The 24928-nt window shown below is 50.6% G+C and overlaps 2 protein-coding genes across 4 annotated transcripts in view; one reads left to right on the top strand and one right to left on the bottom strand.

Moving 5' to 3' along the window:
* Positions 1 to 4776, bottom strand: part of Fkbp5 (FKBP prolyl isomerase 5) — a 115139-nt gene extending 110363 nt beyond the window's left edge. For both annotated transcript variants that reach the window (XM_076917250.1, XM_076917251.1), the window contains exon 1: positions 4614 to 4776. The gene's annotated coding sequence lies outside the window, so the exon portion shown is untranslated. The remainder of the gene's footprint in view (positions 1 to 4613) is intronic.
* Positions 4777 to 10748: 5972 nt separating this feature from the next.
* Positions 10749 to 24928, top strand: part of Armc12 (armadillo repeat containing 12) — a 15672-nt gene continuing 1492 nt past the window's right edge. Inside the window, exons 1-5 of one of the 2 annotated variants that reach the window (XM_076916486.1) lie at positions 10749 to 10932; positions 17958 to 18103; positions 18333 to 18467; positions 24262 to 24435; positions 24575 to 24646. In XM_076916486.1, coding sequence (XP_076772601.1) covers positions 10800 to 10932; positions 17958 to 18103; positions 18333 to 18467; positions 24262 to 24435; positions 24575 to 24646 — 660 coding nt within the window. In that variant the 5' untranslated portion in view covers positions 10749 to 10799. Of the gene's footprint in view, positions 10933 to 16584; positions 17022 to 17957; positions 18104 to 18332; positions 18468 to 24261; positions 24436 to 24574; positions 24647 to 24928 lie in introns of those variants that run through there. The other variant, XM_034524739.2, reaches the window with a different exon arrangement.

The raw sequence follows: 24928 nt of genomic DNA, 5'->3' as shown, positions 1-24928 counted from the left end.
CCCCAAGTTCCCAAGGCCTTAGGATATGGTTTTCTGCATTTGCATATTATCCAGAGGTCTTGAGGAAAACGAACAACCAGCATCCATGCCTCTGGGGCAGTGGTTCTCAACCTGTGAGTCGAGGCCCACTTGGAAGTCAAAGGACACTTTCAAAGAGGTCATATATCAGATAGCCTGCATTTCAGATATTTACATTATGATTCATAGCAGTGGAAAAAAATAGTTGCAAAATAGCAACAAAAATAATTTTTATGTTTGGGGGAATCACCGGAACATGAAGAACTGTATTAAAAGGTCACCACACTAGGAAGGTTGAGAACCATTGTTCTGGGCAAGCAAGGCACAATGCCAGTTGCACACAGTAGGTGCTTAATTAAAAACAACTTTTTCAGGCTGGGTCCCAGGGCATATGTTAGGCGCTGGATAAGTACCCTTTGAATTCATGAGCCCTGACACTTGCAGAAAAGCCTGGGGAAAGTAATCCATACTGGGGGGACCTGGGAGGGATAAAGTTAGTTCTTGGGAAATGAGCTAACCTGAGTTCAATCCCAGGACCCACATGGTGGCCGGAGAGAACTGATTCCCTCTGACTGCCAGTGTGCACACAGTGCATATGTTCTTACACAAACACACCACACACACATGTAAATAACTAAAATGTAATATTTTACAAAGTAACGACAGACAGCTAGAGTTGTATAAACAGAACTCTTGGGTGAGCAGGGATGGGAAAAAGAGGAAGAAGAATGAACTTAGAGGAAGAAAAGGCTGCCCAGAACACAGTGTCCCCCAGAGAACCACTGAGGACAGGAAGCCAGAAACCAGAACAGAGCGGCCACATGCAGGGCTATTTGGTGTCTCTGCTCCATCCGCTTTGGTAGCAGAGAGAAGTATGGGCAGACACTGTGGAGCTGTGACCCTCTCCTCCTCTCCTGGGGTGACTGGGCTCTGTGAAAGGCCATACATCACCGGATATAGAACATCCTGGAAGTTTCTTCATCTCCCTGCTCAGAAGAGCCCTGTGACAGGAAACCAGGCACCTTGACCTTGAGTGATCACTGCAGCTTTTTCCCAAGCAGCAGGGTGGCTGCTGGTCCTCTTCAGAGAAGACCCAGGCTCATGCTAAGTTTTGATAGGCCTGCGGGACAGCCTGGGCCATTGCCTAGATTCTTACCAAAGTCCCGCTGTGAACAGTGGTAAGGAAAGGTCCGTGCTAGTGTGAGCTGAGCAAGGTGGCACAATCCTGTCATCCTAGCACTCAGAAAACAGAAGCAGGTGGATCAAATGTTCATGGTCATCTTCAGCTACACAGAAAATTTAGGCTAGCCTGGGCTACGTCAGTCTTATCAGCCCATTTGTCTCTGGGTAAGTTGTAACAGGCAAACCAAATATCCCAAACTGGGGGCCATGACAGGGGAGCCTGACACTCCAAATCTACTAGTGGTATCACAGGGACCTTGCAAATAGATTTGAGCCTGTCTCATGGGCCAGTGTCATCAAGGGTGTTTGTAATCCCACTGTTTGGGAGACTGGGACAGGAGAGTCATGAATTCAAGGCCAGCTTGGGATATATAGCAAAATTGTGTCTATAAATGAAATGTGCTGTTCTAGTTTCCAGCTTTGCTGGGGACTGTGAGTCCCAATAATGAGAGGCTGGGGTAGATCCCTGCCCTCTCCAGGCCCCCACCTCTGCCTGCGCCCTGTGGCTGGAGGGGGGAACATATGTCATACTTGAACAGTCAGGCTAAAGGTGACAACCCCTCTTGTCCAGCTGGGCTCAGGTGGCAGCTGAAGTGCAAGAAACAAATACAGACAGTGAGCGAGTTCAGGAAAGGGTCTGCCTCAGACTCAGAGATGCTGCAGAGAGACACACAGAGAGACACACAGAGAGACACACACACACAGAGAAAGACAGAGACATACAGAGAGACAGGTAGACAAAGAGAGACACACACAGAAAGAAAAAGAGACAGAGAGATACACAGGATACACAGACACACACACAAAAAGACAGAGACACAGAGAGACACACAGAGAAAGACAGATACAGAGACACAGAAAGACAGAGACAGAGAGATGGAGAGACACACATACACAGAGAAAGACAGAGACACAGAGAGACACCGAGAGACAGAGAGAGACAGGAGAGAGAGAGAGACACATACATAAAAGAAAGACAGAGACACACACACACACAGACAGAGAGACAGGGAGGCAGAGACAGAGAGAAAAACAGAAACAGAGAGGCACAGAGAGACACACAGAGAAAGACAGATATAGAGACACAGAGACAGAGACACAGAAAGACGCATACAGAGAAAGACAGAGACAGAGAGATAGAGAGACACACATACACAGAGAAAGACAGAGATACAGAGAGACAGAGAGAGACAGGAGTCAGAGAGAGACACACACAAAAAAGAAAGACAGACAGAGACAGAGAGAAAAACAGAGAAACAGTAAGACACAGAGAGAAACAGACACACAGAGAGACACACAGAGAAAGACAGAGAGACAGAGAAAAACAGAGAGAGACAGAGACACAGAGAGAGACAGAGAGACATACACACACAGAGACACACACACACAGAGAAAGGGAGACAGAGACAGAGAGAAAAACAGAGAAACAGTGAGGCACAGAGAGAAACACAGAGAAAGAGAGAGACAAAGAGAGAAAGACAGAGAGAGAGACAGAGACACAGAGAGAGACAGAGAGACATATACACAGAGAGAGAGAGAGAGACAGTGAGACACAGACAGAGAGAGACAAAGAAAGACAGAGAAAATATGAACTGGGGGCTTCTTGCACCCTTCTTTGCCTTCTTCCTTCAAGGTAAACTCCCTGGGCTCCCCACCACTCCATAGACTGTGGGGACCAGAGACTAAAGATTGACTCTCTGAGCCATGGGGACTCAGCTGGGAGGTGGGCAGATGCGAGCTGAGCGGGTGCCGGACAGCAGGATGCCACCGCTGGAGAAGTAATATAAATAAGAAACAGCCAGGGTAGGACTGGACAGAGGCCATTTGAAACACACGGTACATTCCGGCCCCAGGGTAACACACTGTACCAAGCTTCCTAAGAGGTGGGAGCACAGCAGAGCGGTGGAGAGGCATTAGAGGAGCCTCCTCCTCCCACCCCCACCTTCTCCCTGGGATCTGGCACCACAGAGAAAGCCCCTGTCCCTTTGGTGGCCACAGGAAACCCTACCATTCTGCTCCAGATAGGGGGTGGGGTGTGGGATGAATGTGGGAGAGGGTGGGCTGGGAGGAGGGGCAATGAATGTATACATGCGTGGGGGTGGGCTCCCTCCACAGCCCAGGTAACATGGGGGAGGTGGCAAGCAGTCTTTAGACAGGGACTCACAGAGTCACAACATGAGAGAGCTGCAAGGGAGGTGACAGAGGAAGTGGCTTGTCCAAGGTCACACAGCCAGCCATTCAGGGGGTGGGACAGAGCTATCCAGCGCTGGGCAGTGCTGGGCACTCTTGGGTGTAGGATGTGGGTGTGGCAGGCCAGGGAACAGGCAGTGCCCAAGGACTGAGGTGGGGAGCCCACATTCAAGGCTGCCCCACCATGCTTTGCTTGGCCTTGAGTGGGCGAGGCCTGGGTACTGGCCCTTTTCTAACCCTTCCCTCAAAACTCCCCCTTAAATAGCAGAGTTAATACATGTGAAATATTTAGCATGAAGGCTGGGGCGGATGTCAACTAAAATGAGTCACCTCCATCCCTCCCTTCTTTTCCCCTCCACGCCCCCCACACACTCATACTCACATACATAACCCAGGGCATTGAACCTCTTGGGAGGTCTCTCTGTAGCTGAGCCACACTTTAGGTGCTGGCCACCTGTTGCTTTGAGTTGCCACTTAGCCACACGCAGTTTCTTTGTCTCTTCAACTGACTTACAACACACCTTGTAAGTATTTTGTTGGCAACCTCAGTATCAGACTTGGCCTGGATCTATGAGTTAGGCTGGGGTTAGGGGTTATGAATGAGGCCTTAAGAAAAAGTCGAGTTTGTTTTGGCTTCAAGGGCCTTCTAATCTGGTTAGAACTGGTTGAGTAAACAGATAGCTAGAACAGGGGACAGGCCCCAGACTGTGGAGCTTGAGGGAGCTGCAAATGAAGTTGGGTGTGCGGAGGGTGTATAAGTTTAGTTGGTGCTTCCTATCTGTGACTGGAGGGATGAGGAGACAGAGGTCAGGCGCCCTGACAGACACTGCCCAGAAACGTAGAGGTTTGGGAAGGAGAGAGAAGATGGGGCCTTAGAAATGATGTCTGTGGGTCTGGAGAGAGGGCTGGCTCAAGGGTTAAGGGCGATTGATTGTAGAGGACCTGAGTTTCGTTCCCAGTGCCCACACTAAGGTGGCTGGCCACTACCTGTAACCCCAGCTCCTGGGGATTTGATGCCCTCTTCTGGATTCAGCTATTCCAAACAGTGTGTGTGTGTGTGTGTGTGTGTGTGTGTGTGTGTGTGTGTGTGTGTGTGTTGTGTCTGTTGTCTGTGTTCTCTCTCTCTCTCTCTCTCTCTCTCATACACACACACACACACACACACACACACACACACACAAATTAAAAATAAGATAGATATTAAAAAAGAAAGTATGTCTCACTTTTCATGACATCCTTAGCGAGACCACCCCAGAGCGGTCCATGTGTAGACGCCCAGGCTCGGCACACAGTCCTCTCTTTGGAAAGGAGCCAGCACTTGGTGTTGTCTTTGCAGATCGGGGCTGAGAGAAATAAATGTTGGCTCTCAGTAACACACCAGAGTTTGAGACTGGACAATAGGCAGAGCCTTTGGGGTCCTCTTGCGCCGCCCTGCCCTGACTCTACCACTCCCACTCGGCGCTCTCTCCTCTCAGCATCCTGCCAGGGGCTTCCCAAGTTTTCCAAAAAGGGCTGGGCTTGCTTGCGGGCTCCGGGAATCCCTAGAGTCTCCGTGCTCCCGAAGTCTGTGACGGATCAAGGGGGGTGGGGGTTGAGGAAAAGGGAGGATGCTGGAATTGGTCCCCTCAAAGCAGGCGTCTGTTGTCACGTGACCACATTCCAGGTCTCCCAAGTCTGGGTCTGGCGTGCTTCCAACTGTCCTTTCGAGGCACCAGGACTAAGCATTTGTGTGGAGGGAGAGTGGGGGCTCTCAACACCTGCCCCAGCCCTCAACTGTCCTCATATTCCATAAACCCGGGAGTAGGGGATGCACCTAGCCAGGGAATCTGGCGAGGCGTGGGTGCTCCGAAGCTGGTGAGTGCTCAGGGCTGCTGGGGCCCACCCTACAGGGGTGCCTTCTGAGAGTCCCCGCTGCCACGGGAGGCTGCGCCACAGCGCAAGCCGCGAGCACAAACAGGGCGAGGAGGCTGGTGTGAGCGCCTGGGCCCGCTGCCAGCGCGCTGGGGCTGGAACACAATGTCCCGGGCGAGAGCGGGCGGGCGGGCGAGCGCGAGCGAGAACAGCCTGACTCAGCAGCTGGGTAAGTGGGTGTGCTCGCCCGCTCCCCAGATCAACCGCTCCTGCAGCCTGCGGTCAGCAGCCGGCTCCGCGCGGGGAGGGAGGGCGCGGCGCTGCAAGACCTCCACATGGTCGGCTACCAGGCCTCCTCACCCCTCCAAGAAGACATCTCCGGACCCTCCAGGCCGGAGCACAGTAGGCTCAGCCCCGCTGGGACCGGAGTACCCTCCTCACTGCACCCACACATGGAGAGGACCACGGAGATGCGGGCTACAGACCCCGTCGTCCCTCCAAGCCCCACCCACTCTGGGACGCCTCTGGAGATATCGAGAGTGGCTTGTGACTGTTAGTTGCCTAGAAGGCAGTTTGCTCTGGGGTTTGGTGGGTAAGGGTACCAAGGAAGAGCATCCTAGAAGAATTAAGAGAGAGAGTTCTGCCCTGTCCTTGTTTGACCCAGAGTGTTGTGTCTCTTCCGGTCCCCCTCCTTTCAAAACCACTGGGGCCCTGAAGATTTCCTCCCGGGAGGGAGGGAGAAGCAGGTGGCCTGGTCCTCTGAAGCTCGAGAGTCTGCTTTTTCTGTAGTCCCCACCCTCCCACCTGAAGCCACAGCAAAGGCCCAAGAAGCTGGCCACCCAGCCACAAAATTCCTCCTTCCTTCGTGCTTGCTGACTCTTGTGGTCTGGTGGGGCCATTGACAACGTGGCAAAAGGCCAGAGTAGGGTGGTTCCTAGGGAGGAGGGGTTGTTTAGTGCTCTAGCCTCCTGGGGTGTCTTCAAGGTACCCCGAGGGACACCCTGTGCCTGGAGAGTGCCAGGCTGTCAGGGAGGGGCTCTGTTCTCTGCTGGGTTCCGGGAAAGGTTTTGGCAGACAGCACAGGCTTGGGTTCCAGCGCCTTCCAGGCTGAAGTTTAGGGGAGGGACCCTAGGCTGCTGAAGTATCTCACCTGGGCCTAGTGTCCTCAGGCCATCTGATTGCACCATCTGCAAGCTCTGTAGCCAAAGGTGAGGGCCAACATGGGCCCAGGCTAGGGACCACCTTTCAACACAATCCACATCTCAGCTGACATGCTGCCAAATCCTCCAGGAAAGACACAACTTGGTCCCCTTAGAGCCCAACTAACAGCTATTCCAACGGGCCTATCCCTGGTGCCTGTGTTTGCTGGTGTCAGTGAAACTCTGACCTGGACACACTCAGAAGGCAGCGAGCTAAGCAGCCTCTCCATCTCTGTTTCCCTACCAAACATTTGCCTTCCCATGACCTACAAGTGACTGACTTTAACTGACCATGTTTCTAGCCTAAGCACATCCAATACCCCAAACTCCCTACAGCGGTAGGCTAATTTTTAGGGGGCTGTGGATTAAATCTAGGGTCTTACTGTACTAGGCATGCACTTTATCACTGAGCGAAATCTTTACCCTAGTTTACTTTTAATTTTTAAAAATTAAATTACTGGGTGTTCCCAGCCTCCACTCCTCTCTAACACCGGCGCTGCTTCTCGCTGGCCAAAGGAGAAGGGGAATAAGGGAAGAGGCGCCCCCTGTGGTAAAGCCCCCAAGAAACAGCTGGCTACAAAAGCCACGCCCAAGAGTGCGCCCTCTACTGGAGGGGTGAAGAATTTCATTTACCCGGGCCTGGTACTGAGGCACTCTGAAATCTGATGCTGGGCAGGAAGCAAGTGAAGCCTATCTGGTTGGCCTTTTTAAAGACACCAACCTGTGTGCTATCCATGTCAAATGTGTAACAATTGTGCCCAAAGATAGCCAGGTAGTGTGCCTTATACATGGAGAACATGCATGCTTCAGAGTCCACTAAGAGGGGAAACATTTCATTCTCAAAAATATGTTTTTTCTCCCCTCTTCATTCATCAGTAGTTCTGAATGTTAGACATTTTCCCTATGGGGTCAAAGGGTACCTATGTATATGGCTGCAGGTGGAAAACAGGGAACAAAGTCAGGTGTTGGCAGCTTCTCCACTCTTATCTCTGGGTGACTTTTAATGTGAATGCAAGCAAAATGTTTTAGTGAACACACTGCGACCGACCGTTCAACCTGATAGCAATGATAGATAAACTCACCTGTTAAAAGTCTCTGGACAAGAAAAATAAATAAATTACTGAGTTGTCATGGTGTCCCATGCCTTTAATCCCAGCACTTGGGAGGCAGAGGCAGGTGGATTTCTGAGTTTGAGGCCAGCCAGGTATTTATATGAGTACACTGTAGCTGTCTTCAAATGCACACCAGAAGAGGACATCAGATCCCATTATAGATGGTTGTGAGCCACCATGTGGTTGCTAGGAATTGAACTCAGGACCTCTGGAAGATCAGTCGGTGCTCTTAACCGCTGAGCCATCTCTCCAGTCCCAACATTTTTTTGTTTTGTTTTGTTTTGTTTTGTTTTGTTTGTTTTGTTTTGTTTTGTTTTGTTTGTTTTGTTTTGTTTTTCGAGACAGGGTTTCTCTGTGTAGCCCTGGCTGTCCTGGAACTCACTCTATAGACCAGGCTGGCCTAGAACTCAGAAATCTGCCTGCCGCTGCCTCCCAAGTGCTAGGATTAAAGGCGTGCGCCACCACTGCCCGGCCCAACATTTTTTAATTACTGTATTTTCACCCTGGTCAAACCCAGGGTCATCAGGCTTGGTGGCCAGTGTCTTCACTGTTGCGCTGGCTCGTCTTCTTGGCTCCACTTGGTTAACTTACAGCTGTTCTCTCTTATATCAGCAGCCTATGTTGGATCTGTACCAATCGTCAGGTTCTCTGCCTTTGTTCTCTATCTTCATTAGTTTTCCAAGTCCCTTCTCTCCAGCCCCATAGATCCGACCTTTGGCCCAAATTGTCATGCTTTCTAACCCAGGCTTTTCCTGGCTCCTACACACCCTTCTGGAATAATCTCTCCCAAACACTACTTACTGTGTTGTTATCACCTTCAGCCAAACACACTGGGTACACTGGGTACTACCTTGTGTGTTCCCAGAGCAGAGGCGGGGGGTTCGTCCCTGTCATTTCCAGCCCCCAGGACTGAGCACAGCCTGGCCACACTATCAGAGGACATCAGATGTTCCCAAGTGACCCAGCCATCCAATTGGTTCCCCTCAGTTCCCTCTTTCTCTCTCTGCTCAGTTGGTATGTCCAGTCCCACCCAGCCTAGCACCTTCCTGATGCTCTCCCAGATCCCATTCTTTAAAGGTGCACCTACTTAGTGAGTGTGGGTGCAGGTGTGCCGTGGCCGGAGGTGGCAGTCACAAGACCACATATAGGGATTAATTCTCTCTTTTTGCCATGTGGGTCTGCAGGATTATCAGATTTAGCAGCAAGCACGTTTACCCACTGGAACCGTCTTGCTGGCCCTCAGGTCCTATTTTTCATTTACCTAGGACTCCTCAGAGATTGGAGGAAGGAGCCGCTGACATCCAAGTTACCCTCTGGGAGTTTGTGCTAAGCTGCAAGCACTTGGGGGGCACGGAGTGAAACGGAAGCGGCTGGTGAGGTACCTGCTCCTGTAAGACGGAGCCACAGACGGGGGCAGAAGACACAGAGGAGGGGCTGTGGGCATGACTAAATTGGTACAATGCTTGCCAAACATGGAGGAGGCCACGGGTCCCTCCACCCATGGTGGGGGGGAGGTGTACACTTGTAATTCCAGCATTCTGAAGATACAGGCAGGAAGATTAGATGGTTAAGGTTATTCTTAGCTAAATAGAGAATTTGAGGTCAGCCTGGGCTAGAGATCCCTGCCCCCCCTCAAATGCCTGTCTCTATGGCTGAGCCACTAGTTAGGGGTTCTTTACCTGGGAATGGACCCTCCACAGTAAAGGCTCTGACAATCTCAACCCTATTTTGATCCTTTTAAACAGCCATCAACCTGTTCTAGGTTTTATTGCTTAATTATGTTCTGTGGTACATTCACCCCAGTTTCCCTGTAGTCTGTAAACTCCTTCACAACAGGGTTAGGGGCAGGATTGTTCTTTCTTTTATGCCATTTAATTAGTGTAAGAAGGAAGCCAGAGGTGGAGACTCAGACCCACAGGCTTGGGTCCCATCCTGGTTCCAACACCCCGTTATTGGGCATAGGGTCCTCTCTGAACCTCAGACTCAGTTCCTAGGCTGTAAAAGGCGCTAGAAATACAAGGGGCAAAGGTCACAAGACCTAAAGTGCTGGGAATGAGCTGGTACGTGGTGGGCATGGAACAGTTTGTCCTGCTTCCCTGAATGGCTGGGACCTTCCGTGAATTAGAGAACCAAGTCTTCCCTGATTAGTGCTTATTCTGGGGTACTTGACAAGAGAAAGGAGACACTGAATAATTACATAGACAGCTCATTGGATAAAGGTGCTGCCAAGCCTGACAAGAGTTGATCCCCTCGGGGTCCCACAAGGTAGAAGGAGAGAACTAGTTCCCACAAATTGCTTGCCCTCAGATCTCCAGATGCACGTTTTGGCACACGAGCCTCAGCCACCCCCACCCCCCAGTAAATTTAATAAAAAGACATTACATCTATTCCAGGATCATATCCTGGGTGCATAGCCACTCCACCCGGATTAGTGACAACCTGTGAACTGCAGGCTTGGAGAAGGCAAAACAATCCCTAAGAAAGGCGCCAAGCATAAACATTTGTTGAATCAAAATCGAACACAAATTGTCCCTCACTCACCAAGCGAGTCAAAAAACAAACAAACAAACAACACAAAGAAAAAAATAAAGACAGAAACGTCCCACCCCGCCGAGCCCCAAGCCCAGCCGCACCCTGTCCTGGAGACCTAGTCAGCTTATAGTCCCCGAAGTCCGCTCGTCTACAGCCCCGCCTTCGATTGCCTTGGAAACAGTGACGTTTGAGGGGGTGTGGCCTCTCTCCATCCTCTCAAACGGCGTGAGCCGCGCCTTTGCACAACCTGGAGGGGGAAGATGAGGTTAAAGTTGCTGGATCCTCCCCCGCTCCTTTGGCGGGAGATAACTACGCACACCGGTCTGCGCCCACGAGAGAGGGCGCTTTGCGCTTGCTCTTGGCAATTTAGCCTAAGATCGCGAGAGAGCGGGCCGGGGTCCCGGGAAACCTTCCCTGGAGATCTAGGGGGTTCTGGAAACTGCAAGCTTGGGTCCCCGGAAGATCACAATATTCTCCACCCTCGACGCTGTCCTGGTGGGCGCAGTCCTGCGCCTGCCTGGGCACCCCAGACTCGCTGCTACGCTCCCTCGGCGCGGGCGGGAAGGGGTTAAGCAAGGTGCCGGCGCGGGGCGCGGCGCGCGTGGAGGAGGGGAGCGGGGAAGAAAGTGAGAGCGGGGGCGGGGGGGACCCGAGCGAAAGAACATCCTGTGCCGCCGCCGGATGCGAGAGGCGGGGGCGCGGGGGAGGCAGGGCGATGCGCTCCGCCCCGGCCTCCTCCTCTCGGGCGCTGCCCGCTCCCGCGCTTCGTACAGCTTCTCCTGGTCCCCGTGCCTTCGCGGGTCATGAGCTGGCCAGAGGGGCCCCTCGGCTCGAGTTCCCCGGCCGCGGTAAGCGCAGGGAGTGTGGGATCGGCTGTGAGAAACGGGCCCCCCTCCTCCCAAGCCTTTTCGGCTGAACACTGATGGCGAGCTGTCCCCTGCGCAGCGCTAGTATCCGCACCTTCTCTGGGCTGGTCCTGCTGGCTGCACTTTCAGGACCGACACAGAAAAGCTGATGGTGGGATTCGACATCCCTCATACTCCTGGGATTAGAACCGGAATCGGTCGGACCGCAAGGGGGCCTTTTCATTGGGCGTAGCGAAGACTCAAAACCCTTAGCTGATAAGGCTCCCAAGAGAGGCCTCTCGGAAGTCAAGATAGGCGGTTGCCTCCAAGCTTGCCGACCGAGTTCGATCCCCAGGTCGCACAAGGTGAAAGGCGGAAGCCGCCGGTTTTCATCAATTGCCCTCTGACCTCTATACATGTGCCTTGGCACACCCATGCTTGGGGTAGCCAGGTATGGTGGTTTTAAAGCAAGCACTCAAGAGGCGGAGGCAGGAAGATCTTTAGTTGAGGCCGAGTTCTTCGACTGCTACATAAACTGTCTCAAAAAAAAAAAAAAAATAGGGGGCGGGGAGAAGAGCTATTATCTAGGCAATGTTTGGTTGGGGTTTTTTTTGTTTTTGTTTTTTGTTTTTTGTTTTTTGTTTTTTCGAGACAGGGTTTCTCTGTATAGCCCTGGCTGTCCTGGAACTCACTCTGTAGACCAGGCTGGCCTCGAACTCAGAAATCCGCCTGCCTCTGCCTCCCAAGTGCTGGGACTAGGCAATGTTCTTGATCAATCAGAAAAGGCAGAACCTCGATAGCAGGTGCAATGATGCTATTAATGTTAGCTTTTCGAAGAACAGGTTAGCCTCAAACTTCTGCGTAATGATGACCTTGAACTTCTGACCCCCCCCCCACCTCCGGAAAGTGCCGGGGTTACAGAAGTGCAGCACAGCCCGGTGTATACCAGACCCCCAGAGCTGCCCAGAACCAGTCCTAAGGACGCTGAAACACCCATGGCGCACGCTTGGGTGAGGAGAATGAGGAAGTGGCTTTGGAGTTCCACGGGTGGGTGGATGATGAGCCTTAGGGGCAGCAGCAAAGCGAAGTGGGCTCAGGGTCTGTACCCGTGGTTTGTCTGTCGCTAGTGGAGGCATTGAAGGTTGTTAGGCTTGCCGCCTGCGCTTGAAACGCGTGGATCCTCATCGTGACCGGTCAGTATGTGTCATACTGCTTAATGCACAGATTCAGCCTCCACAAGCAACTCCACGCAGTGGGTCTCGGTCCCTTTACACAGCGGACAATGTCAGCTAAACTAACCTGCAAGAAACACCTGGATGATACCAACCCCAGAAGTTGAAAAGCTACTACGGGGTCCAGGCTGGGGCAGGCTGTAACTCAGTTGGTAGGTCCCTTGCTTGCTTGTGGCCAGCCCTGAGTTCAGTTTCCAGCTTCAAAGGAAGTAGACACTATGCACTCCGGGATCCTAGCAACTCAGATGGTGGAGGTAGCGCTGGGAATTCTGGGTCATCTTCAACTATGTAAGCAGAGTTCATAGCCAGCCTAAGCTACGTGTCTCAAAAGCTGAAGGGGGGGGGGGGTTGGGGTGGTGGTGGCTGGTTTTGTGTGTCAACTTGACACACGTTGGAGTTGTCACAGAGGAAGGAGCCTCCCTTGAGGAAATGCCTCCATGAGATCCAGCTGTAAGGCATTTTCTCAATTAGTGATCAAGGCGGGATGGTCCTGGGTTCTATAAGAAAGCAAGCTGAGCAAGCCAGGAGAAGCAAGCCAGTAAGTAACATCCCTCCATGGCCTCTGCATCAGCTCCTGCCTCCAGGTTCCTACCCTATGTGAGTTGCTGTCCTGACTTCTTTGGTGATGAACAGGGATGTGGAAGTATAAGCTGAATAAACCCTTTCCTCCTCAACTTGCTTCTTGGTCCTGATGTTTTGTGCAGGAATAGACACCCTGACAAAGACAGGGGCTAGAGAGTTGATTCCATCACTTAAGAACATGTGTTGCTCTTACAGAGGTTTGAATCCCAGCACCCATGTGGCAACTCTCAACTGTCTGTGACTCCAGTCCCTGGGGATCCAGTGCCTCCCGCTGACCTCTTCCTCCACCGGTCACGTGCTGTACATGCGAGCGAGATATTCATACATGTTCTTTCTAATGAAAGGAAAAGTAAGCTGCCAGGGGTTACCCAGGCACCAGTTGACAGAACACTTGCCCTAAATCTCCACAAACATCATTGTCCTCTGAATAAAAGAAGCCTTTCCTGCCTGGCTGGATGGCCTGACCTGTCACCCCAGCCACTCAGGAGGCTGAGGGGCAGGAATTGCTTAGATACAATGCAGACAACACATTCACACCTGCCTCCTCCCCTCCTTCAAAGCCAATAAGGAAGCAGCTGATAAGGCTTCCTGTCATAGCACAAGACTTAAAGCACCACAGGGAAAAAAAAGCCTGATCATCCCTTAAAAAGAGCTGCTATGATCTCATAAACATGTCACCCTGGGAGATGATCACCCTGGTTCCCTCTGGATTGTTCAATGTCAGAACCAGAAGTATTGGAGGGGGGGGGGGTTGGGGGGAGATCTGTTAGCAGCCAAACAGACAAGTCTTTAGAGTCTTTTTGTCTTGGTTTTTTGAAATCGGGTTTCCCTATGTAGCTCTGTCCTGGAACTCGATCTATAGACCAGGTTAGCCTTGAACTCAGAAATCCAACTGCCTTTGCCTTCCAAGTGCTTGGATTACAGGCAGGCCTGCACCACCACTGGCTGGCTGTCTTTAATCTTTAAAGAGCAGAAGTAGCCTGTGGCACGCTAGTTAAAGCACACTAAGATTCAGATCCCCAGAACCCGTGTTAAGTCCCAGGTGGGTGTGATAGCCCACTTGTAAATCTAGCCACCAAAGGCAGAGATGGGATCCCCAGAGAAAGCTAGCAAAACTAGCCTTTACCCGAGTGCCACGGGTCTATTGAAAAACCCTATCTTAATGAGTAAGGCAGGGGAGTAAGGCGGCGAGCCTTACACACCTGGGAAGAAGGAACTCCGGATGGACAATTGCCTTCATCTGATTGGCCCATGGCCACGTCTGTGGAGTGTTTTCTTGATTGCTAATGGAGGCACCGTTCCTAAGCAGGCAAGCAGGCTTGGGCTGTATAAAACAAAAACAAAAAACGGTCAGCTAACCATAAGCCAAAGAGCGAGCTAGGAAAAGACATTCCCTGGTTTCTGCTTCAGTCCCTGCCTTGACTTCCAGACTTGAGTCATGGAGTAAGAAGCAAACTGACCCTTTCCCCACCAAGTTGGTTCTGGTCACAGTGTTTTTCCACAGCAAACCGGAACGCAGAAAGATTGTAACAAGTTGACCTTGAGCCTCTACGTGCATGCACACGCGAGTGCACAGGTACTCTGACACTAGTGGGCCCATACACGTGCATGGGCACACCACAAACACCAGGAAACGGGGGTGGGGAGGAAACATGAAGTTTGCAGAATCATCTCTGTTGGGGTCAGAAAGGGTAGGAAGGTTGGGTGAGAAGAGGCAGAGGAGCAGAGACCCAGTCTCAGACCAGCTAAAGTGACTCTCCAACCCTAGCTCTTCCAGCAGGGCAGCTCACTGCCACAGTCAACACCAGAGGCTGTGAGGAGGGGAGAAGGTGCCTCTGGGGTTCAGAATGGAAACCCTAGACCCTTCGGCCTGCAAATGCAGACATAGCCCCAGGCAACACTGCTCTTTCGCCCTTCAGGGTCGTGTTAGGTGGGCACGAGGCCTCTCTTTGCAACAGTGAGGGCTGTGTCTAACCAAGTCTTGCAGCCTTGAGACTTCCTCAGGGAGGCCCTACTCCAGAGCTGCAATAGGAAGCTGGATAACGGGACAGCAGAACTGTCTAAGGTTCTTCCCACCCGTTGTTTTCAGACTCGGGTGGGAAGAGGGAACAGTCTGCCACTTATAGTGGGGGCCCAACGCATAGTTATGGAAGCAGATGGTGAGCTTCCCCCAAGCTAGCCTCAAGAAAGACACCCAAAGGTCCAAGCCCAGAAGTGGGCCTCTGCTGCCCTCTAGTGGAGCAAAGGCCAGTGAAAAGAGGCACCAGCTGGCCCCTCAAACCTGACTCGAAGAAAAAGGAACTGGAGAAGTGAATAAGGCCAAAACACACACGGGCGCATGGGTGTGAAGATGTCTTAATGAAACTCCTCAGTTTGAACAGTAAATATGTATGCTAATTAAAATATAAAACAGGAAGCCCGAAGGTGGCAGTGCACACCTTTAATCCCAGCACTCAGGCAGCCCGGTCTACAGACTGAGTTCTAAAACAGCCAGAGCTACAAAGAGAAACCCTGTCTCTCGGAGAACAAACCAACCAACAAGCAAAAGCCAGGCACAATAGTGTAATATGAGGCCTGGGGGAGTCAGGAACAGAAGGATCCCCTTGAGTCAAGTCTGTGAGGCCCGGGTTCAGTGAGAGTTCCTGTCTCAGGAAGTTATGATGGAGCGGGGCCTACAGAGATGTCTCAGCAGTTAAGATGTCCCAGCATGCTGCTCTTGGAGACGAGTGGTTCAGTTCCCAGCACACACAGCTGTCTGGCAGCTTGAAACTGCCTGTAACGCAGGCTCCAGGAAGACCTGATGCCTCTGAAGGCATCCGCATTGATGTTCACAAACCCACACACAGGTATAAGCGCTCACACATAATGCAGTAAGAGGGAGCTGGAGAGATGGCTCAGTGGTCAAGGCGATTGGTTGCTCTTGCAAAGGACCAGGTTCGGCTTCCAGCACCTCCACGGTGTCTCACAGGCTCTAACTCTACTGCTAGATTTCATGCCCTCTTTCAACCTGATGTTCCTGGGTATGCATACATACACAATACCAAAACATCCATATACATACAATACAATGGAAGGAGACACCCAATATTATCCTCTGGCCTGGGTACATGTGCGTGAACACACATGCATTTATAGCTGCATGTGCACTCCAACACAGGTGCACACACAACTTCACAAATGCACACACGCGCACACACACACACCTCCCACTCACTCCCACTGTAGGATAAAAAGGCAAAGGAAAAAACGCCCAGACAAGGATTTGATCCCAAGGCCAAGACCAGGAACAAGAAACTGGATCCTAACAATCCCTGAGCTTGCCATAAAAACCCACCAATCGCAGGGCGGTGGTGGTGCACGCTTTTAATCCCAGCACTTGGGAGGCAGAGGCAGGTGGATTTCTGATGCGAGACACTGTTTATAAACAAACAACAAGGGGCTGGAGGGCTTAATAGTTAAGAGCATTGGCTGCTCTTCCAGAGGTCTTGAGTTCACTTCTCAGCAACCACAAGGTGGCTCACAACCATCTGCAATGGGGTCTGATGCCCTCTTCTAGTGTATCTGAAGAAAGCAATAGTGTACTCGCATACATAAAATAATAAATCTTAAAAAACAAAACAAAAAAAAACCAGATGATAGAAAGCCACAAAACTTCGCAGTGGCCAGGCAGTGATGGTGCACACCTTTAATCCCGGCACTTGGGAGGCAGAGGCAGGCAGATTTCTGAGTTCGAGGCCAGCCTGGTCTACAGAGTGAGTTCCAGGACAGCCAGGGTTATACAGAGAAACCCTGTCTCAAAAAAGCAAAAGCAAAAACAAAAATTTGGCAGTGATGAGCCTTTTCCATGCTAGGCAAGCCCTGCCTCTGAGCCCCACTCCCCTCCCTACCTTCTACCCCTAGTGTCTCTGCCTTCTTTGCCGCCTCCCAAAGTAGCATCCTTTCTCCTCTGGAGCACGCTGGGCCTTCTTGACACCATCATCTCCAAAGTTTCCTTTGTTGCCTGGTTCCGATTCTAGTACCCTGGTTCTGGGCCCTGCCAGGGTTCTGGTTCCAGAATGTTCTCTCCAGGTGCCTTGGGCCTAGCTCCTACCTAGCCACAAGGCAGCACTGAAGACATGGGCAAGACCATAGCCCGGTGCCTGGAGCAACTGGACCTCCGCAAAGGCTTTGTGAGCCTGGTTACAGGCGCCGGGGCCATTTACCTGTTGTACAAGGCCATCAGGAATAACTTAAAATGTCAACCACCTCTCTGTTCCAACTCACCTATCTGCATTGCCCGTGAGTGTCCAGTCCCTGGGGAGAGGCCTCTGCCCTAGGAGGCACCTGCTTCTAAGGCCTCCCGGGTGAGGGGGGAGGGCCCAAAGGTGACTCCTTAAAGTTCTTCTCCATCCTTCTTTCTCTTCTCTAGTCTCCCTCCCCCTTCCCAGCACCTGAGGCAAGGCTCAGCTCTAGAAGCTAGTTTGGGAGTCTCTGGGTAGCAGATCTAATGGAGCCAGCCTGCAGGAACCATCCTACGGTCCCCATTCTCTATCCTATGTACTGGAAATCAAGAACTTTATCTGCCCAGGAACTGGAGACACCGAGGGGAAGAAAAGTTGAGGGACTTCTTTCCCATGTTTCCAACTAGGTCATGGGGTATTTTAAATTTTTTATTTTATGTGTTTGGGTGTCTTGCCTCCATGTGTGCATGTGTACCACCTGTATACAGTGCCCACGGAGGCTAGAAGAGGCCATTGGATCCCCACACTGAAGTTACAGATGTTTGTGAGTCACCATCTGGCTGCTAGGAATCGAACCTAGGTCCTCTGGAAGAGTAGTCAGTGTCCTTAACCACGGAGCCATCTCTCTATCCCTCTAGGGGACTTTTGTGCCATCAGGAAAAAGGGTCACTAATTTAGGATTGTTGGTTGCCATTTGCCAGGGTATCCTTACAAGAACAGAACCCTACCTGTTGGGGCCACATGCCAGGAAAGTTATAATTGTGAACAAACGAGCGATTGACAGGGCAGATGTTACAATATTAGATATGGTTCTTGGCGCGGTGCACGGTTGGTGTAGCAGTCTGTGAGGTGCTCAACACAGCAAAAGCCTTCATTTTAGAAAAGGCTTTTGACCTCAACTCCCTCCTCCTCCATCCTCCCCCACTCCCCAGCCCCTTGCTTTCCTCAATTCTGTGTCCTTATCCCTAACTGTGGACTTCGGGATGCTGTCTAGGCCTGGCCATCGAGAGAGAGCGCCAAGGGCGGGACTCGGGTGAGATTCGAAGACTTCTCAACTCTCTAGAGTGCAAACAGGATGAGTATACCAGAAGCATGATCCTTCATAGCATCACTCGCTGCGTTTACTTGCTGGAGGCTGAGGTGGGGCGGGGCGGAGCGGGGCGAGTCATGGCCGGGCCCCTCCCAGTCAGTCTGGTCCCCTGGCTTGCAACTCACCTGTAACCCCTGCCTATGCCTGCCCAGGCAGCATCCTCAGACCTGCCCCTCTGGTTGGGAACATCAACGAAAAGAAAGCCTCAGAGACTTGGGGGACAGCAGGCCCAGAACGCCCGCTTCTCCTGTCTCTCCCATCTCTCCTCAAACACTGTAGGCCTCTAATTGTACTATGGATGACATCAACTTGGTGGCTGACATGCTAGATGACAAGAACAACAGTGTCAAAATCCAAGCTCTGAATGCACTTAAAGCTTTCTCTGGTATCAGAAAATTCAGGCTCAAAATCCAGGTGAGCCTGGGCAAGATCCATCCACAGGGTGTTCCCCAGGGTCTGGGTCCTTTCATTTGCTGGCTGCATGGTGATCTTCCAGAAGTTTGAGTCTGAGTTTATAACCCGGAAATAAGTATGGAGACAGTGGTCAGCTTCCTCCCAGGCTACTCTAGCCTCCCCTTGCCTGGATGACACTGGATCCTCAAAGAGCAGATTCTTAGACACCAGCGCTTAACTTACAATTGGAGTTTAACCATGGAACTCACAAGACCCATCATTTCAACACGAGATGTCGTTTGACTTCTGACAGGCTGGTTGTGAAACTGGGGTTACCACAATTTCTTGCTTAGGGGGTACGGAGAGGTGGGGCAGGTCTCTGGATAGCCCTGGCTGTCCTGCTGTCCTGGAACTCAGTATGTAGGCCAGGCTGCCCCTTAAATTCAGAGGTCTGCCTGCCTCTTCCTCCTGAGTGCTGGGATCAAATGTGTGCACCGCCACTGCCCGGCTTAAAACATCTATATTCTATATGTGCGAAGCAGAAAGAAAAACCATCCTAACGAAACCCAGGGGCAAGATGGTTCAGTGAGCAGGGATACTTACGTCTAAGGCTGGCAACCTGCTTTCAATTTCCAGGGCCCCACATGGTGGAAGGAGAGAACCAAGTCCCACAAGTTGCCCTCTGACCCCACCCCCAACCCCCATGAGCACATGCATGCAGCACCTTCTCCCATACTGCAGAAAAAAACAAAACAAAACAAAACAACTTCCCTAAATGTATTTGTGCATCTTGTATGGCAAAGTAGACTGATGGGTAAAGTACAGTTTGTTGTGTTTGAAGTTCTGTGTGCTCAGGGATGTTGCATATTAGTTACTTCTGCTTCAGTGACAACCTCTGACAGCTCAGGGGAGGAAAGGTATACTCTGGATTCAAACCATACATCTGTGGTTTGTATTCTTCTGTGGTTTGCCTTTACTCTGCAAGCACTGAAAAGATCAATCTTTATCCTTACCTGGCTGTCTTGTTTTCTTCTTCTGAGAGCAGGCAATGTGCCCTGGTCTGGTTTATGACCACCTCCTTGTTTGTCTACTGTAAGATATTTGGAGATTTAAGACAAAAAAACCATTCTTCCCAACACTGCTTTCAGTCATGGTGTCAATCTCACACACAACTAAACACACACACACTGCAAACTAGAATTGGTTCCCCCCCCCCTTTTTTTTTAAAAAAAGATTTATTTATTTTTATTTTATTTATATGAGTACACTGTAGCTATCTTCAGACACACACTGTAGCTATCTTCAGACACACCAGAAGATGGCATCAGATCCTGTTACAGATGATCGTGAGCCACCATGTGTTTTCTGGGAATTGAACTCAGGATCTCTGGAAGAGCAGTCTTAACCACTGAGCCATCTCTCCAGCCCTAGAATCATTTATTACATGGGAAAAAATTGGTTTGGAATTGGCCTGAGGTGTTGTGGTGTATTTTCATAACCTTAGCATTCAAGAATCACCAGTCTGAAGCTAGCCTGGGGCTCGAGAGTAACAGATGGTGGTTCCTTTGCTTCGCCCCCTAGCCCTCTCTGTTGCCCGAAAGCTCTGACCCTCCCAGGTCCCCTGCAAGCTGCTTTTATGAGAGACCCTGGGTCTCCACCCTGCAGAGTTCAGTTCCCGGGCATGCTTGGTGCACGCTCCTCACAGGATGGACACCAGCCTGAAGCTCTATACAGTGAGGGCTTAGCTCTTTCTATTTAGAAAGTTCTAGCCTAGACCCTACAGCTGTGGGGTGGAGGTGGTGCTCCCCTGCTTCCTCATGGCCAGCTGCTATCAGGTATACCACCTAGGCCTGCAAGAGGGCCTCTATCCTGTCCGCCCTTTTTTTTTTTTTTTTTTTTTTTTTTTTGGTTTTTCGAGGCAGGATTTCTCTATATAGCCTTGGCTGTCCTGGAACTCACTCAGTAGACCAGGCTGTCCTCAAACTCAGAAATCCGCCTGTCTCTGCCTCCCAAGGGCTGGGATTAAAGGCGTGCCTGGCCCGCCCTACTTTCTCAATTGGACCTCCATTGCCCTTCTTGGAAATTTGAGCATGATGTTTAGCATTGGCCACGCCTCCTTGCCTAAACCCCTGTTTGGCATTGGCCACGCCTCCTTGCCTAAACCCCAGCCATTTAAAAGGAAGCTCCAGGCTCCCTCTCTCTCTCTCCCTGTTCTTGCACCTGTTCCTCCTCCTCCTGCCCTGCCCCAGACTCTCATCTGCTCTCAACTCTCAGGGGTGGGCAGAATGGAGCAGGGCAGGGGCTGCTTGCTTTCGTAGGGGCGCCTAGGGGCTATAGGGCCAACCTGGGCTTGTTCGGTGTCCCTTCTCAGTCCAGTATCTTAAACCTAAAACTTCAAGGTCCCCTTCCTCACTGGTCTGTCGGGTCCTGACTTTTGAGCACTGAGGTCTCGGTGAAGAGAGAACGATTCTGGTCCCTGTGGGATTCATATCCTAACAGCTGAGACAGGTGACACACAAGGCAGAGACACACTGTGTCTCATGCGATTGCCATAGCTTATGGAGGAAATGAAGCGAGGCGTGGTGGCACACTCCTTTAGTCTTGGCATCAGGCAGGCAGAGGCAGGGGGATTTCTGTGGGTTTGAGTCCTGCCTGGTCTACAGAGCGAGTTCCAGGACAACTAGTGCCATGAAGTGAGGCTCTGTTGAGAGACAGACAGACAGACAGACAGAGAGAGAGAGAGAGAGAGAGAGAGAAACACAGACATGCAAAGAGACAGACACAGAGACACACAGAGACAGAGAGACAGAAACATACAGACACACAGAGAGACAGAGACAGACAGATACAAAGAGAAAGAGACAAACAGAAACATAGACACACACACAGAGAGAGACAGACACACAGAAAGAGACAGACATACAGACACACAAAGACAGAGAAAGACAGAAAGGAGGGGCATGAGGAAGTTCATGCAGGGTTACAGTTTTGAAGGAAATGATCTTTTGTTACCTCTATGGTAAAGTGACATCAAACATGCTTTTTAGGGCTGGAAAGATGGCTCAGCAGTTAAGAGCACTGACTGCTTTTTCAGGGGTTCTGAGTTCAATTCCCAGCAACCACATGGTGGCTCACAACCATCTGATGCCCTCTTCTGGTGTTCTGAAGACAGCTACAGTGTATTCATACAAAATAAAATAAATACATCTTTAAAAAAAAGCAAAAAACAAAGAGCAAATCAAATCAAAACAACAACAACAACAAAAAACATGCTTTTTAAAAGAAAACCTAGGAGTTGGGAATCTGGTTCCATGGTAGAGTCTGCCTGGCCTGCATGAAGTCTGGCACCATCCCAATCACTGAATAGACTGGGTGCAGTCACACTTGCCTGTGAGCCTAGCACTGGGGGGGGGGGGGGGGGTGTGAGGAGGGGCCTGGGGGGTAGAGGAAAGAAGGGAGTGGGGCATCTCAAAGTCAGCCTCAGCTGTAATCACAAACTTGAGACCAGCTTAGGTTATGTGAGACACCACCTAAAAAAACAAAAAGCCAAACAACCACAAGTAACCACATGTCTAACAAGGGGCCTCGAGATTCTACGGAGAGAGCTGGTGAGAGCTCATAGGGGATTATCTGCTGCTAAGCCTGACAACCAGGACAGCTAGTTCTCATAGGTTGTCCTCTGACCTCCATTTAAATGCTTCTCATTCCACTCTGTACATCATGTTTTACACACACACACACACACATACACACACGCACACACACACGAATAATCATAATATTAAAAAAATTAAATTAAGACAAAAGAGTACATAAAAAAATAAAAATTAGTTGACAGGGGCTAGAGAGATGGCTCAGTGGTTAGAGCACTGGCTGTTCTCCCAGAGGTCTGAGTTCAATACCCAGCACCTACATGGTGGCGCACAACCATCTGTAACTGTAGCCCCGTGGGATCTGATGCCCTCTTCTACTGTACCTATATGAAGACAACTCACTCACATCCATAAATACATAAATCTTAAAGAATTAGTCGAGAACACCAAAGGTTGCAAACACGTAGCAAACCTAGGTCCCTTCCACATCGCTGGTGCGAATATAAAATGGAAGCCATTCTGGAAATTAGCTTAATAGTTTCTTAACACATTATAGCCTGGCAGTGGTGATGCATGTCCTTAATCCCAGCATTCAGGAGGCAGAGGCAGGCAGATCTCTAGGAGTTCTAGGCCAGCCTGGTTTACAGAGCAGGTTCTAGGACCACCAAAGCTATACAGAGAAACCCTGCCTCAGAAACAAACCAACAAAACAAATATTCAATATACATTTATCGACTGGTAATTGCACTTCTAGGCTTTTATCCCAGAGGAATATAAACTTATGGCTGCCTAGAAACTGTGTGCTATTACTCATAGTGGCCTTATTTCAAATCAGCTCAGACTAAAAGCTACCGAAAGTCTTTCAGTTAGGTGGGTGGTTAAACTGTGGTACATCCATTCAAAGGAATACTATGCAGCAACCAAGAGGAATGATGTGTTGCTACCTATGACTTGGATATATCTCTGACATTAGATTGAACAAGTATCCAGTCTCTGTAGGCCACATAAAGTTTAATCTTATTTATAAGACATTCTCAAAAGACTATGCAATTGGAAAACAGGTCAGCACTGGGAGGGGAGAGGCAGGTGGCAGTGACTGTAAGGGACCCCATAAAAGAGATCCCTGGGACAGTTTTGATGTGATAAAGTAGCACTGAAGGTGGTGGTCATTACAAAGATCTGTAGTAAGATGCAGACCTGGGCACTCACACTGCCAATACGGTCTCTCTAATTGTGGTATTGGGCTGTGACTGGGTGCCATGTATGCATGGAAGAGCAGGGGGACTCTTTTTGCAGCTTTCGTTGAATTCATAATTATACAAATAAAACATCAATAACTTTATTATAAAAATGTTGCAAATATGTGTGTGCCTGCACATGTTTTATGGGCATTTACAGGGCATGGCGAAGTCCTGAAGGTCAGAGATCAACCTGCAGAGGTCGGTTTCCTTCTACCATCTGGGACTTGGAGCTCAAATTAAGCTTGTCAAGCTTGATAGTGAACCATTTCACCAGCCTTTTACTAGATTACTAGATGTTTTTTTAAAAAAAATCAGTGTGTGTGTGTATGTGTGTGTGCACTTGTCCCACAGTGCATTGTGGAGATCAGAAGACAGCTTTGAGGAATTGGTTCTCTTTTCCCACCACTTTTATGTGCATTCCAGGGCTCGAACTCCGGTTGGCAGACTTATGCCACAAGCACTTTGCCTACTAAGCCATATCCTTAGTCCCTTTTTGGGGCTTGAAGATAAAACCAAAAAGATTTTCTGAGGGATGGGAAAGGGAGAGAGGGAGAGAGGGAGAGGGAGGGAGGGAGTGAGTCGACAGACAGACAGACAAAGACACAGAGAGAATTGGAGAATACTGCAGCTTGGGGCTTGGAAGGAATGTGGCACCAGTGGCCAGGATCAAGGAAGCAAGCTTGGGTAGGAAGAGAGTGGGATTACCAGGTGGACTGGATGACCTTACAGATGGGATGAATCAGAGGAGAAGTTGGGGAGAAGATTTAGGAAGACAGAGATAGCCCAGCAAGGAAAAGAAAAACCTGTGAGGTGGGAGTGGCTAGTCAAGGCATGAGGTGTGGGTGGCTAACCAATGCCTTAGTACTTCCAGTTCGAGGGAGGAAGGATTATCACCTGGGTCCTGAGTGGGGTCAGGGAATGGCGACAGGGAGCATAGCCAGGTCGTCACCATATGAGAGCAGACCCATCTCTCCACCCCAGGAACATTGCATCAAGGTTCTGGAACTGATTTCCACCATCTGGGACATGGAGCTGCACGTAGCTGGCCTCCGGCTGCTCAACAACCTCCCTCTGCCTGACTACGTGCACCCACAGCTGCGGCGGGTGATGCCCTCCCTGATGGAGATCATACAGTCAGACTATATCCTGGAACAGGTGCCTGCCCGTCAGGGCCGTCCTGGAGCAGCAGGAGGGAAGAGCAGAGGGGAGTGGCACATAGAGGGCAGAGCAGAGGTTCAAGCCACCCCTGCTGAGGCCCAGACCCATCCACCCTTTCCCTCTGTTCCCTATTCAGGTACAAGCTGTCCGCCTCCTGAGTTACCTGGCACAGAAGAACGACCTTCTCTATGACATTCTCAACTGTCAGGTGAGGAAAGATGGAGAGAGCCTCTCCATCAAAGATGATGGGATGCTGACGCACGCAGGTGTCAGGTTCGCTAGATCGATTTTTTTTTTTTTTTTGGAGATTATTTTTTAATGTGCACCGGTGTCTGTTGAGTCGCCTGTGTGCAGTGCCGGTGGAGGCCAGCAGAGGGCGTCAAGACTCCCCCGGAACTGGATACAGATAGGGTTGTGAGCCATCACGTTGGGTGCTTGTCATCTCTCGGGCCTCACACACTGTCTCAAAATTAATCTCGGGAACTCACTC

The sequence above is a fragment of the Arvicanthis niloticus genome, chromosome 20 (assembly GCF_011762505.2).
Source record: "Arvicanthis niloticus isolate mArvNil1 chromosome 20, mArvNil1.pat.X, whole genome shotgun sequence".
Classification (NCBI taxonomy): domain Eukaryota; kingdom Metazoa; phylum Chordata; class Mammalia; order Rodentia; family Muridae; genus Arvicanthis; species Arvicanthis niloticus.
The sequence above is the reverse complement of the archived record's forward strand: the minus strand, read 5'-3'. Positions and strand labels throughout refer to the sequence as shown.